Source organism: Callithrix jacchus, chromosome 9 (assembly GCF_049354715.1).
Source record: "Callithrix jacchus isolate 240 chromosome 9, calJac240_pri, whole genome shotgun sequence".
NCBI lineage: Eukaryota > Metazoa > Chordata > Mammalia > Primates > Cebidae > Callithrix > Callithrix jacchus.
In genome coordinates, this window is record NC_133510.1 from 120,098,555 (window position 1) to 120,112,977 (window position 14,423).

At 52.7% G+C, this 14,423-nt stretch overlaps 1 protein-coding gene across 5 annotated transcripts in view; it reads right to left on the bottom strand.

Moving 5' to 3' along the window:
* Positions 1-14,423, bottom strand: part of TESC (tescalcin) — a 58,300-nt gene that overhangs the window by 11,645 nt on the left and 32,232 nt on the right. For 3 of the 5 annotated variants that reach the window (XR_013522144.1, XM_035257755.3, XM_035257754.3), the window contains exon 3: positions 6,071-6,151. The exons of the other annotated variants lie outside the window; for them this stretch is intronic. Coding sequence is in view for 2 of the 3 variants with exons in the window: in XM_035257755.3 (XP_035113646.1) it covers positions 6,071-6,151 (81 nt within the window). In the remaining variant the exon portion in view is untranslated. The remainder of the gene's footprint in view (positions 1-6,070; positions 6,152-14,423) is intronic. 5 annotated transcript variants of the gene reach the window in all.

Below are 14,423 nucleotides of genomic sequence, written 5' to 3' on the forward strand. Positions count from 1 at the left end.
AATGGTGTGTACCTGTGGTCCCAGCTACTTGAGAGACGGACATGGGAGGATCACTTGAGCCCAGGAGGCCGAGGCTACAGTGAGTTGAGATTGCGCCCCTGCCCTCCAGCCTGGGTGACAAAGTGAGACCCTGTCTCAAACAAAACAAAACAGCTTGGAGATGATTCCAAACTCAAGCTCCTGACCTACTCTCATCAAACCCGTATCACTGACCGACTGTGACAGTGAGCATCCGAGGCTGCTGGACAGGCTGTCAGATGGCTGGCCAGCTGAAGGTTCTGCCACAGCCCCTCACTGGGGCCCTCTGGAAAGGGGCAGTGCCTCGCCGGCCTGGGATAACTAACACTTCATGGCTAGTGCTTGGATATAGTACTTGGGTCCTATCAAATACGTTTGCAATTCTCTCTTTAGAGGTTCAGCTACTACTCCTTTTCAGCACCCAGGAAATATGCTAACACCCCTACAACAGCCTCTAAGTGTCCCCTGGACTCCCAGTTTTAAAATTTTTCTCTTCCAGGAGATTTTCCAGGGAGAGGTGGGGTCCCCAGCCTGGATTAGGGAAGGCAGCTCACGAAACTGCCCATCTGCGGGATGAGACCGTCCTTCCCTGGGCTCGGGAAGCCCCGCCCTGATGTGTTTTCGCAGGTCTCCCTTCTCTCTCTTATCGTAGGAAGCTGCACTCCGCTCCTGCCGCAGGCTTTAAGAACCTCAAAGTTCTCACTGTGGGCGGCACAGGCCAAATTTACAGAGTGTAAAAACAGCCCCCAGACTGACTGGGCTGCTCTGGAAGCACTTCCCATAGCAGTTGGCTCACATGTCCTTCCGAAGTGGTTCATGCTACAGCAAGAGGGATTAAGGTTAGACCTGGAGGTCTGTCACATCTTCATCCACATGACAGAACCCCCCTTCCCTGGGGGTCACGTGGGTGAAGATGTGACAGACTCCCAGGGAAGGCAGAGCGTGTGTCCCTCTCTGGGAGTGTTGATACCTGCACTGTTTCAGCCTAAGGACTCGATTTAAGGAACGAGGGTCCCTTCCCCTCCCAGCGCTCCCATAGGTCTGCAGAGACCAATACCATGGTCTCCAAAGGCAATGAGAGCCAGCACTGAGGAAACCCAGACAGAGCACCTGGAACCAGCCCTACCTGCTCTCCACTCCCAGTTTTTAAATAGAAGTTTTTTTGCTTAGAGATGAGGTCTCGCTATATTGCGCAGACTGGTCTTGAACTCCTGGGCCACGAGCAGTCCTACTGCCGCAGCCTCCTGAGTGGCTGGGCTTACAGGCGCATGCCACCACACCCAGCCCTCTACTCCCGTTTCTAAAATGAGCACCAGGATGAGGATCCGTGGACAGAAAACAGGGACCACATCTAAATCTGCAACCCATGAGGGCAGGTCATGTTCATTCTTTTGGCAAAGATGTCCCCTTAACTTTCCCATTACCCTGTAAGGAGTGGAGCGCCCCCTGGAAGTGGAGATGGTCTCTGCTGAAAACACCCCTTCCCCAAGACCTCTTCCCAAAGTCTCAGGAACAAAGGCTGAGGCTGCTATTGCTTGAAGGGAAAACCCTGTTTCCAGCACCTCCTCTGACATCCTCCTCCAGCTCCTTCTCAGCATTTACAGGAAGTGACGTGAAGCACTTTTCCAGTAGTTACTGGCTCCAGCTGTAGCCCACGAAGTCGTTCTGGGTGCGGGCCAGAGGAAAGCCATTTTACAATCATCCCCTCCTCCCTTGGTGACTTCTGGGCCAGCCTCAGTCACTGGCACCTCCCTTTCTCCACACCCAGTTTCTCCAAGGAGCGGCTGGAGGCTGAGGTCTGGGGACCTACAGGGGAGGCTCTCGCCACCCCATACCTGGCCACCGCCCTCCGCCTCTGGCTCTGCCCAGGAGATCCCTGGCCATCTTTCAATGGCAGCTCCGTCAGGCAGGCACCATGAGAGCTGCCCTCAGCTCCAGACCCAGAGTCTCCAGGATGCCCCCAACACCCCCACATCCAACCACCACCAGCTTCATGCTTCACGTCAATTCCCTGGGATCCTTCCTTTTCTCTCCTGGCCTCTGCAGCTGCCCGGCCCCACCTGCACCTTCCTGTGCACTCCATATGCAGCCGGAGCGAGCTCTGCAAAATGCAAATCAGAACCTGTTGCTCCCTGCTTAGCACCCTCCTGGGGCCTCCCCGGTTCTCCTGGTAACCCCCAATCCCACCTGGCCTCCCAGGGCTGCAGGGTGGTCTCAGTCACCCAAGCCAGCCCAGAACTCACCACCCCTTCCTGCCTATCCCTGCCTGGAGTCCTCCTGAGATATGGCCACTTGTTTCAATGCCTACCTTCTGAACACTCAATATTCCCCAAATGATTGTGGTCCCTGCCCCCATCCTTCAAGGAGCCCCACGCCTGTGCCCCCATGGCTCTGTCCTAAATTGGATCCTCCAAAGGAGGAGGGTACTGCCTCCATCAGCCTGTCCCCAAGTCTGGCAGCTGCATGCCCAGCATGCTCTCTTGTCTTCTGAAAACAGGGAGGCGTCGCCCTAGCCCCTTCCCCACCCCCGTCTCCTGGAGAGCCACTGTTCATGGAAAACAGCCTGGCAGGTGCTGTTTTCCCAAGAGCCAAAAACACAACTTGGCACCCCAAGAGCTAAAAACACAACTCCTGAGTCTGTCCAGGATTGTGAGGCAGACAGACCCGAAGTGGAATCCCAGTTCCTACAGGTGACAGCTGACAGCCAAGTCACCTTGGGTCAAGTTTTTGTTTAAGAAATAAGAACATACACTAACATGCACAGATCTTGTGTTTGGACAAGCATACGCCCTTGTGAAATCCACCTCTCATCTGCCCCAGAAGTTCCCACTTCCAGCTTGATGGCTGGCCAGAGTGGCACCCAAGCCTTCGGGAAACAAGCCTCATGCATACACATACCCCTTACACGTGCATGTGTGCGCTTGCTCACGCATTCTCTCTCACACACACACACACATGCACGTGCACACACAGGCACCCACTGGGCTCTGGCCCCTGTGCCGTCTTCCTGTCAGTGCCACCAACTCTAGGTCCCCTGTCAGGGCCTGAGCCTCCCCTCCAACGCCTGCTCTGGCTCATTTGGGGACTGGCTTAAGATGCACTGCCCTCCTTCGAGTCCTTCCTCTGAGAACCAGAATTTAAAAGGAGGAGGGCACTGGATTCCACTCTGACTTTGCCACCGACTATGAAACTTCACACACTTCACAGTCACTCAAGCTCCACAGGCCCCTCCTCTCTGGCAGACGCGACATCTGGCTGTGAAGATGCCTGTGGGACCTGGTCTCTCACTCCGACTCCCAGCTCCAGTCCTTCTTCCTTATCTAGAACCTCCCAGGTGGCTCAAAGCTGCCCCTGCTCCCCAGCTCCACAGGGCAGCCTGGGACCAAGCCTTGCCCCTCCCTGGCCTCCACCTCCTGTTCCCACCCCTACAACCGACCAGCAGCTGTGGTGACCTCTACAAAGTGCAAACCTGGCTTACCTACCCCTGACACCCTCACATTAAAGTCCATCAGCACCCCCCAAATCCACTCTGAGGCTGAAGGGAAGTTCCCTGCTGCTGGTCCACAGATGCTGCCCGATGCGGCCTGCCCTCCCCAAGCCATGCTGGCCCCTCTGTGATTTAGCCAGGTCTCTCTCCTCTGGGCTCCTCAAGCTCCCCATGCCACAGGGCCTTTGCACACACAGTTCCCATCACCTGGAACCTTCTCTCCCTGCATCTCCGGCTTAACTCTTGGTCACTGTGTCATCAGGCCTTGCCCCACAGGCTGCAGAGGACGGCCCTGCATCTCCAGGGGCAGCCGAAGCACCTCCTCCCCATGAGCAGCACCCCGGGCTTCCAGTGGGACTCAGGGAGGCTCAGTGCCTGGTCCAGGGTCCCACATCCCTGCAGAACCAGGGTGAGTGGCTCCTCCCTACACAGCTCAAAACCCAGCAGGGAAGTCCCATGGTCTCATCACCACGCCACACCTGTTCCCGTCCTTCCTCTTTCTGCCCATCCTCCGTTTCTCAGCCATCCTTGCAGACATAGAAACACAGGCAAACAGGCTGGCTGGCCTCGGTGTGCCTGCCACAGGCCCCAACAGCATGGGGAGGGTGTGCCCACTCCCACATCCCCTCCCAGAGCCCCAGACACCTTCGGGCTCCATCCTAGTCACCCAAGTCTTTCACCTTAAATAATACTGGACATCTGGGACATGAGCTCTGGTCTGCCTCAGCTCTGGGACGCGGGCCAAGGTGAGCACCTCTTTGTAAGCCACGGTGATGAACGTATGAATAGCTTCCCCACACACACCCCCAGCACCCCTCACAGCAACCCTGCTAGGCAGATGCTGTGATTTTCTCCATTTGATTTTGAGACAGAGTCTCGCTCTGCTGCCCAGGCTGGAGTGCAGTGGTGCAGTCTCAGCTCACTGCACCCTCCACTCTCAAGCTCAAGCAATCTCCTGCCTCCGCCTCCTGAGTAGCTGGGATTACAGGTGTGCGCCACCACGCCTGGCTAAGTTTTATAATTTTAGTCAAGACAAGGTTTCATCATGTTGGCCAGGCTGGTCTCAAACTCCTGACCTCAAGTGATCTGCTGGCCTTGGCCTCCCAAAGTGCTGGAATTATAGGCGTGAGCCACTATGCCCGGCCAATTATCTCCATTTTAGAGATGGTAAAACTGAGGCATCCTCCCAGATGGCCCCCAAAATCCCTGCCTCCTGGTAGTCACATCCCTGTGCTCCTCAAGAGTAGGGTGACCCAGTGACTTACTTCTAACAAAGAGAGCAGAAGGGATGGGGTGTCACTTCAGAGATTGAGTTACAAAAAGACAGTGGCCTCCATGAGGGATGTGCCCTGAGTTTCATTCAAAGAGCTGGCTCTGGAGGAAGGAAGCTGCCACACTGTGAGCAGCTCCGTGGAGGGGCCCAGGAGAGGCCTCCAGCCAGCAGCCACAGGCTGAAGCTGGAAACAGCCTCCCTGGGTGAGCCACGCGGTGAGACCTCAGCCCCAGTTGATGCCTTGGCTGAAGCTCACAAGACTTTGAGACTCCCAGCTAATCTACACCCAGATTCCTTTCCTGACCCACAGAAATGGTAAGATAATAAACGCTTACCAATTTTTCTTTTCTTTTTTTTTTTTTGAGGAGTCTCAGTGACTCTCACCCAGGCTGGACAATGCAGCAGCACAGTCTCAGCTCACTGCAACCTCCTCCTCCTGGGTTCAAGAGATTCTCCTGCCTTAGCCTCCTGAGTAATTGGGATTACAGGTGTGTACTACCACACCCAGCTAATTTTTGTATATTTAAGAGAGACAGGGTTTCACCACGTTGGCCAGGCTGGTCTTGAATTCCCGACCTCAAGTGATCTGCCTGCTTCGGCCTCCCAAAGTGCTGGAATTAGAGGTGTGACCCATTCCGCCTCGCTAATTTTTATAATTTTAGTAGAAACAGGGTTTCACCATGTTGGCCAGGCTGGTCTTGAACTCCTGACCTCAGGTGATCCATCCACCTTGGCCTCCCAAAGTGCTGGGATTACTGGCATAAACCATCATGCCCAGCCTTGAATTTTCTTGTTTAAAAAGTCTTCCTCAATAGTTTTCTTAGAATTTTTCTAAGAGAATTTGTTTTTTAATTGTTATTTTTCATTTTTTTATTCTTATTTTTTTGGAAACAGGGTCTCACTCTGTTGCCCAGGCTGGAGTGCAGCGGTCCGATCACAGCTCACTGCAGCCTTGAGCCTCTGGCCTCAGGTATCCTCTCACCTCAGCCTCCCCACTAGCGGAGACTACAGTCACACATCGCCATGCCTGGCTATCGTCTTAAGTTACCAAGTTTTGGGGTGATTTGTTACACAGCCAGAGATAATGAATACAAAGGCCTAGAGAGCTTGAGTGAGCTGCCCAGTCACCCAGCTATAAATCCAGAACGGTCCAACCCCAAACCTGTGCTCATGACCCCTACCCAGCTTAGCCTCTTCTTCTGGGCATCAGCTCAAAGGGCCGTTCTGAGCAATGAGATGTCACACAAGACAAAGGTACCTGCCACCGGGCTGGTTCACGGGAAGACGCTCACCTGTTGTCGAAGAAGGCACGAACAATTTTGGATCGGATGGGGTTGAGCTCCAGGTCCGGGACATTGTTGAAGTTCTCCTTGCTGGTTTCCAAGAAGGAGAGATCAGGAAGAGAGTAAGAAAAGCAGCAGATGTCAGCTGGCATTTTCATCCTGTATCGCGCTGTATTCTGGATCCCCAGCAGGCCCCACAAGAATAGTTCAGAGGTAGGAGACAGAACTGGAATACACTTCACTTATCTGCCCCTTCCCCTAACCGTCAGACTGGGCAAGAGCAGGGAGAATCTCGAGGCTCAAGATACTTTTCTTTTTTGAAGAAAAGGGTCTCAATGTCACCCAGGCTGGAGTGTAGTGGTGCGATCATAGCTCGCTGCAGCCTCGACCTACTGGGTTCAAGCAATCCTCTAGCCTCAGCCTCCCAAGTAGCCGGGACCACAGGTGCAGGCTGCCACGCCTAGCTAATTTTTTAAGTTTTTTATAGAGACAACGTGTTGACATGTTGCCCAGGCGAATCTTGAACTCCTGGGCTCGAGCAATCCTCCTGCCTCAGCCTCCCAAAGCACTGGGGTTACAGGTGTGAGCCACTGCACCTGGCCTTGAGATACTTTTGAGAATCCAAGAGGTGGAATGGATGGTCATCTCCAAAAAAAAAAAAAAAAAAAATGTAGAGACATGGGATTTGTGGGATTCTGGGTTTCTGGAAATTGCCTGAAGCCCATCCTTAAAGCCCCAGGTCAGTATCCAGAGCAGTGGGGTGCTGGCTTGGAGCTCTGGAAGACAGTCTGGCAGGTCCTCAGAGGTTAAACATGCAGTTAAAAGATGACCCAGCAATTCCACTGGGGATATGCCTGAGAGAAGTAAAAACCTGGGCATGAATTTCATAGCAACACTGCTCACCCATAAAGCAGAAACAATCCAAATGTCTGTCAACTCATAATTAGAGGAAAAAAATGTGGTCCATACAATGAGTTTTTTGTTTGTTTGTTTTTTGAGATGGAATCTCACTCTGTCACCCAGGCTGGAGTGCAATGGTGTGATCTCTGCTCACTAAAACCACAAGGGAGTATTTTTTAGCCATAACAAGAAATCAAGTACCAATACATGCTACAACAGAGATGAATCTAAAAAACATGATGCTAAGTGAGACCAGGCACGGTGGCTCATGCCTGTAATCCCAGCACTGTGGGAGGCCAAGGCGGGTAGATCACTTGAGGTCAGGAGTTTGAGACCAGCTGGACAACATGTTGAAACTCCATCTCTACTAAAAATACAAAAATTAGCCAGGTATGGTGGTGCACATCTGTAATCCCAGCTACCGGGAGGCTGAGGCACGAAAGTTGCTTGCATTGGGAGGTGGAGGTTGCAGTGAGCCAAGATCGCACCATTGTCCTCCAGCCTGGATGACAAAGCAAGACTCCGTCTCAAGAAAACAAACAAAACATTACGCTGAGCGAAAGAAGCCAGATACAAATGGCCACAGATTACACAATTCCATTTACATCAAGTATCTAGAATAGGTAAGTACACAGAGGCAGAATGCAGATTGGTGGTTGTCAGGGGGCTGGGGAGAGGGGCATGTGCTGTGCCAGCTGAGGGTACAGCTTTCTTTCGGGAGTGATGAAAACGTTCTAATATTGACTGTGGTGCTGGATGCACAACTCTGTACATACGACAAAAGTCGCTGAATTGCGCATCTTAATGACTGAGTTGTATTATGTGAATTATGTGTATTATGTGAATTACATTTCACTGAACTGTAAAAAAAAAATAATAATAAATAAGGCCAGCTAGGGGTGGTGGCGTGGGCCTGCAGTCCCAGCTGGCAATGCAGGAGGCTGAGGCAAGAGGATCGTTTGAGCCCAGGAGTTCAAGGTTACAGTGAGCTATGATGGTGCCACTTCACTGCGGCCTGGGGTGACACAATGAGACCTCATCTGTTAAAAAAAAAAAAAAAGCTTGGCTTGGGACAGGGGAGGGAGAGTGAATTTCACAGGACACCCTATAGCTGGCACAGGCATTGCTGGGTCCTAGAGGCTGCAAGTTTGCAGGCACAGAGGCAGAGGTGTCAGCCACTCCCTCACCTGCCTGCCCTCTTCCCTGCCCTTCACAGAAGGCTGTCCTGGGTTCTCTGAATCTGCTTCCTGTTCACCTTTTCCTTCTGCTACATGGGCCTCCACAGGCAGTGTCTTGGGAAGGACCCAGCGCACAAGGCTGGTGATCCTAGGGAATAAGGGGTCAGGCCCAGGTGGGGAAGGCAGAGGATATCAGCCCACTGAAAAGGAGGACGTCCGGGTGGGAAGTGATGGCGGGACAGTCATTGGAAGTGGGATTCAACACTAGGACAGACAGATGCTGGCGAGGAGGAGGCAAAACAGACACAGATTCCAAGCTGTTTGAGTTGGAAGATTCCACGAACACCTCACTGGCTCCTGTGCTGCCCGTTTTATGCACTGGATGGGTAGGGACAGAGGTATGGAGAGGCATAGCAGGACCTGGCCCTGGTTCCCGGATCCCTCTGTATCCCCGGCATGGCCTCCTGTCCCTCCCCCCCAAGGCCTTTCGGCTGAGTTCACTCGTGGCATCTGGCCAAAGTCAGGAGTCGCATCAGGGAAGACTCATGTTTTAGATTCCCAGGAACCCAGTTCCAAAAAAAGAGGCAGACTCAGGACAGCTGGGCGGGAGAGAGGGGATGTTATTGGGCCATGAAAAAAATAAGGGTTTTTTTTGGCCATAACAAGGTTTTTTGTTTCATTTTGTTTTTTTTTTTTTTGAGACAGAGTCTTACTTTGTTGCCCAGGCTGTACAGTGGCATGATCTCAGCTCACTGCAACCTCCGCCTCCCAGGTTCAAACGATTCTCCTGCCTCAGCCTCCCAAGTAGCTGGGATTACAGGTGCCTGCCACCATGCCTAGGTAACTTTTGTATTTTTAGTAGAGACGGGGTTTCACTAGTTGGCCAGGCTGGTCTTGAACTCGTGACCTCAGATAATCCACCCACCTCGGCCTCCTACAGTGTTGGATTGCAGGTGTGAGCCACTGCACCTGGCCAGGAACGAGGTTCTAATCCACACCACAGCATGGCTGTACCTGGAAGACATGCTGCTCAGTGGAAGAAGCCAGACACAAAAGGCTCGTTGGTGTACGACATCATTTACAGAAAACATCCAGGAAAGACAAACACAGTGGAGAGGTGTGGTTTCCAGGGGCTGGGGACGGGGGCTGATGGGTACGAAGCTTCTTTCTGAGTTGCTCTAAAATGGACTGCACATTTTCAATGGGCAAATTTTATAATATGTTAATTACATTTCCATGAAGCTGTTAAAATTTTCTAAGTCTTAAAAAAAAGAGCCACTGTGCCACTGTGCTACTGCACTGTGACTCCATTTACGTAGAGAACAAAAAGCAACAACACGAACCTCTGCAGCTAGAAGTCCGGGTGATGGGGAACCACCCGAGTTGGGGGTGATCGGACGGGAAGGTGAGGGGCTTCTGGGGGCTGGGAATGTTCTGTCGCATGTTCTGTCTGTGAAAGTCCCTCGGTGTGTGACACACCCTTTTTTCTATGCAGGTCCCACCCTCACTGCTCGCAGACAGCTAGATGTCCTGCCCTTTTTCCCCATTAGTGGGAGGGGACCACAGGAAGGGGCAGAATAGAGAGACCAGATTCCTGAATGAGCCAAGGTTACCAGGGGAGATGATCACATTCTACAAAATCACAATCCGATGACAGTAACAGCGACAGCAGCTCCCAAGTGTGCAAACGACTTGGCCAGAGCCATCTTGTTTACCGGGGTAACCTCACAAGAGCGCCTACTATCCCCGACACGACACTTTAGGATCAGCACAAAGAGGTTCAGGACCTGCCCCAGCTCTGCCGGTGGGGCCGGGGAAGAGCCAGCTTGGAAGCCCGGCACAGTCCAGCCAGGCTCTCACCCCCAACACCCTGCTTCCCTACTCTCCCCCGCTGGCCAAACGGAACCCATTTTCCAAAGCCCAGATCCCTGACTGAGAAAGGGACCATGTGGAGCTCCAGAGGGACTCCTGGAGCCTCAGTTTCCTCATCTGTGAGACGGGTGCAGACCTAATCCTTCCCATATCAAAGGGGATGGTTTATAGTTAAACACAAGGTGGGGAGAGCGGTGCTGGCCCAGGTCTGCACCTCGCCAGGCACATGTCTTGTGTAAGTCACGGCACATCTCCAAGCTGTGGATTTCTCATCTATTTCTCATCTGTAAAATGGGGATCATAGGAATATCCAGGTAGCATGATGGGGCTGACATGATCAAATGAGAGAAATCCATATAAGGTGCTGAGCAGACTGCCTGACACAGGGCGAGCTCTTAATTTAAAAATAATAACAGTAATAATGGCGGCAGCAGCAACAGTAATTGCTGCAATAATAATGTAATAGCAGCTAATCTATGTACACTCAAAATATAAGGTACTGTTCTAAGAGCTTTACATTATCACACAGGGCTCACAACAATCCTATAAAGTAGATAGTTATGCCCATTTTATTTATTTTTTGAGACAGAGTCTTGCTCTGTTGCCCAGGCTGGCGTGCAGTGGTGCCATCTTGGCTCACTGCAACCTCCACCTCCCGGGCTCAAGTGATTCCCGTGCCTCAGCCTTCTGAGTAGCGGGGATTGCAGATGTGTGCCATCACGCCCAGCTAATTTTTGTATTTTTAGTAAAGACGGGGTTTCGCCATGTTGGCCAGGCTGGTCTCAAACTCCTGACCTCAGGTGACCTGCCCACCTCAGCCTCCCAAAGTGCTGAGATTATAGGTGTGAGCCACTGCACCAGGCCTGTGCTCATTTTAAAGATAAGGAAACTGAGGCAGAGAGGTGAAGCCACTTCTCGTTAAGAATGATGACGGCTGGCTCGGGCAGTGGCATGGAGCCTGGCCCCCAGGGACTTTCCCTAAAAATTGCCAACATCCCTTTTCAACAAGGAGAGCACAGGCCTTGAGTCAAGCGCTTAGGATGGGCTAACCTTTCCGTTTCATCAGTTTCATGCTCCGTCAATACTCATGTCAGTTTTGTTTTTCTTCCTCCCCAGGTCCTCACTGGGCTGGATGAACCGGCTCCGCTAAAGGTATCTCAGCCCAGGCTGCAGCCATGGGAACAGGCTCTGCCTCACCTTAGAGCCCAGGGCTGAGGCAGGTCACTGCCCTCGGTGGGAGCCGATTCTCAGTGGCCAGTGGTACCGTCCCAGTGACCATCAGGGTAGGGGGTTGCCCATGAGGGCTCCAGAGCCACACACTGTCCAGGCCTCCTGGGGTGGGGAGCTTGAGCTGTGGTAAAGACAGGGTTTCACTTTATTGCCCAGGCTGGTCCTGAACTCCTGTGCTCAAGTGATCCTTCCACCTTGGCCTCCCAAAGTTCTGAGATTACAGAACCTGCATTTTAATGCAATCCCCAGGGCATTCATGACAACGTCCCCCTGGAGTCCCGAAGGGCTCTTGTGACGTCAAGCTGTGCTAAGCACTGCACACTTAATCACCCCACATAATCACGAGTGGCAACAATGATGATCCCATTTTACAGACCAGAATACAAGGCCCAGAGAGGCAAAGAGACTAAGCCACAGTCACACAGCTAGAGTTGGCACGGAACTCCAGCTCTGCCCCCCACCGCTAGCTCAAACTATCTCACGCGCTTCCTCACTCGCACCACTTCCTTCCGGTTGTGCGTTTTTACTTTAAAGAGAGAGAAAGAGCGAGAGAGCTCATCCTTCACCATCTGCTCCCACCCAGCCCCCAGCCCGAGAGGCCCCAACTGGGACCCGGGAAGAGGGCAGGACAAGCGTCAGGCCGACAAGAAGGGAAGGACCCAACTCAAAACACCACCAAGGACTCTGCTGGGCTCTTCCTCAAGCCTCGTGGTCTGGGTTGGTTTCCGGCGGCTTTTGGGGCCCAGCTCAGTTGCAAAGGTCTCTCTAGGGGTATTGAGCTCAGAGCTGCCCAGCCCCTCCAACCACCGCAAGGCTAACCAACCGCTAAGGGGTGGGTACAGCCAGGCCCAGGTTCTCAGGCTGGAGCTCCTGCCTCCTGCTGTCCACCCACCTGGCTCCCTGCACTGAGGGAGGCCACTGCGGTGTTTCCTCCACAGGGCTGCCTGCCCAACGCCCCACTGAGTTCCCCTTCCTGCGCTCACCATTCAGCTTTGTTGTTTCCCACAGTGGGGAAACTGAGGTCCCCAGGAACTCTTGAAGGCAGAGACTGTGTGTCATTCAGCACATGTCTTCCCAGTAGCAACACTACTCAAAGTGTGGTTCCTGGGCCGGCAGCATCAGCATCACCCGGGAGCTTATTAGAGATGTGCCATCTCTCTCTACCCTAGACCAACTGAATCAGAGCCTGCGTTAATACGGTGGTGTGATCATGGCGCACTGCAGCCTTCAACTCCCGCGCTCAAGTGATCCTCCCTCCTCAGCCTCCTGAGCAGCTGAGACTACAGGTGTGTACCACCACGCCCAGTTAATTTTTTTTTTTGTAAAGACAGAGTCTCACTATGTTGCCCAGGTTGGTCCTGAACTCCTAGACTCAAGTGATCCTCCTACCTTGGCCTCCCAAAGTGCTGGGATTACAGAACTTGCATTTTAACGCAATTCACATGCATATGCTGGCCTCTTAATCCCTCAATGTTTCAAAGTACCTGGAATTGTCCAAATGCACCAGACAATTCTCCTAACCATGTTTTTGCACAGAAGATTCCAGCAAGAAAGGCCTGGTCCTTTTGCTCCTGGAAAATGCCTCCTCCAAAAGCTGGGTAACATCACCAAGACCATTCTCCAGGGAAAAAACCTTCTCATCCCTGTCCCTTCCCCTTGTCAGCCCCCAACTTCCCGTGACACCTGGCATTTCCTTCTTATAGTGGGAGCAACTCAGCGACAAGCATTTGAGCCCCTTCTAGGAGCCAGGCCCTGTTCTGGGTGCCAGCTACAGAGGTAAATCAGACAAACAAAATCCCTTATGGAGAATCCAGGAGAGCACAAAAAAGGTGCGAAATAGGGTATCTCAGGCAGTGACAAGTACTTTGCAGAGAAATTCAGCAGAGAAAGGGGGATGGGGACCACAGGAGGCTGGTATGAGTTTAAATGAGGTGGTCAGGAAAGGCCACAGCGACAAAGGTGACATTTGAGCAGAGACCTGAAGGAGGGGAAGTTCTCGACTCCCAGGGCACATGTGACAATGAGGGGAACAGAAAGAATATTCATGTAACTCAGGCAAAAAGAACTGGGGAGATGAGTGTAGCAGGGGCCTGCAGGACACAGAGAGGCCTCAGTGGTGGCTCTGACTCCCAATGGGTGAGACAGAACATCTTCAGCGGAGAAGAGACATTCTCACAGGACCTTCCCACACAGGACTATGAGCCTGGATGGTGGGTGGGCAGTGAAGACAGACACAGGGGGATCAGGGAGGGGGCTGTTGCGGTGGCCCAGGCCAGAGACCATGGTAGCTGGATGGGGGTGGGGCTGGAGGAGCAGAGGAAGAAGGGGAGAGAAGCAGCAAATCCTGGGCTTGTTGGGAGGTAGAAATGGCAGTTTGCTGATGAACTGGAGGCAGGGCTGAGGAAGGGAGGAATCAAAGGTGACCCCGTAGGGAACTGTAAAGCTGCCATTCACCGAAGAGGAATGGGGGACCTCTGGGAGGGAGGAGGACTTGCTTGCTTTGGGTTTTTTTTGTTTTTTTTTTTGAGATGGAGTCTTGGTCTGTCTCCAGGCTGAAGTGCCTGGCATGATCTTGGCAATCTCTGCCTCCTGGGTTCAAGCGATTCTCCTGCCTCAGCCTCCTGAGTAGCTGGGATTACAGGCATGCACCACCACACCTAGCTAATTTTTGTATCTTTAGTAGAGACAGGGTTTCACCACGTTGGCCAGGCTGGTCTCGATCTCTTGACTTCGTAATCCACCTGCCTCAGCCTCCCAAAGTGCTAGGATCACAGGCATGCACCACCGTACCCAGCCTGCTTTGGGGCATGTTAAGCAGCATGCCATTTGGATATCAAGTAGATGGGCAGTTGCTCTGTGAGTCAGGAGCTCAGGGGAGAGGTCCTGGGAGGACCTGGCCAGGCACAGTGGCTCACACCTCTAATCTCAGCACTTTGGGAAGCTGAGGTGAGTGGATTGCCTGAGCCCAGGAGTTCGAGATCACCCTGGGCAACAGGGAAAGACCTCATCTCTACAAAAAATCCAAAATTAGCCAGTCATGGTGGTACAAGCCTGTAAAGTTCCAGCTACTCGGGAGGCTGAGGGAGAAGGATTGCTTGAGCCTGGGAGGTTGAGGCTGTAGTGAGCCGAGATCACACCACTGCACATGAGCTTGGGTGACAGAGCAAGATCAAAAACTAGTA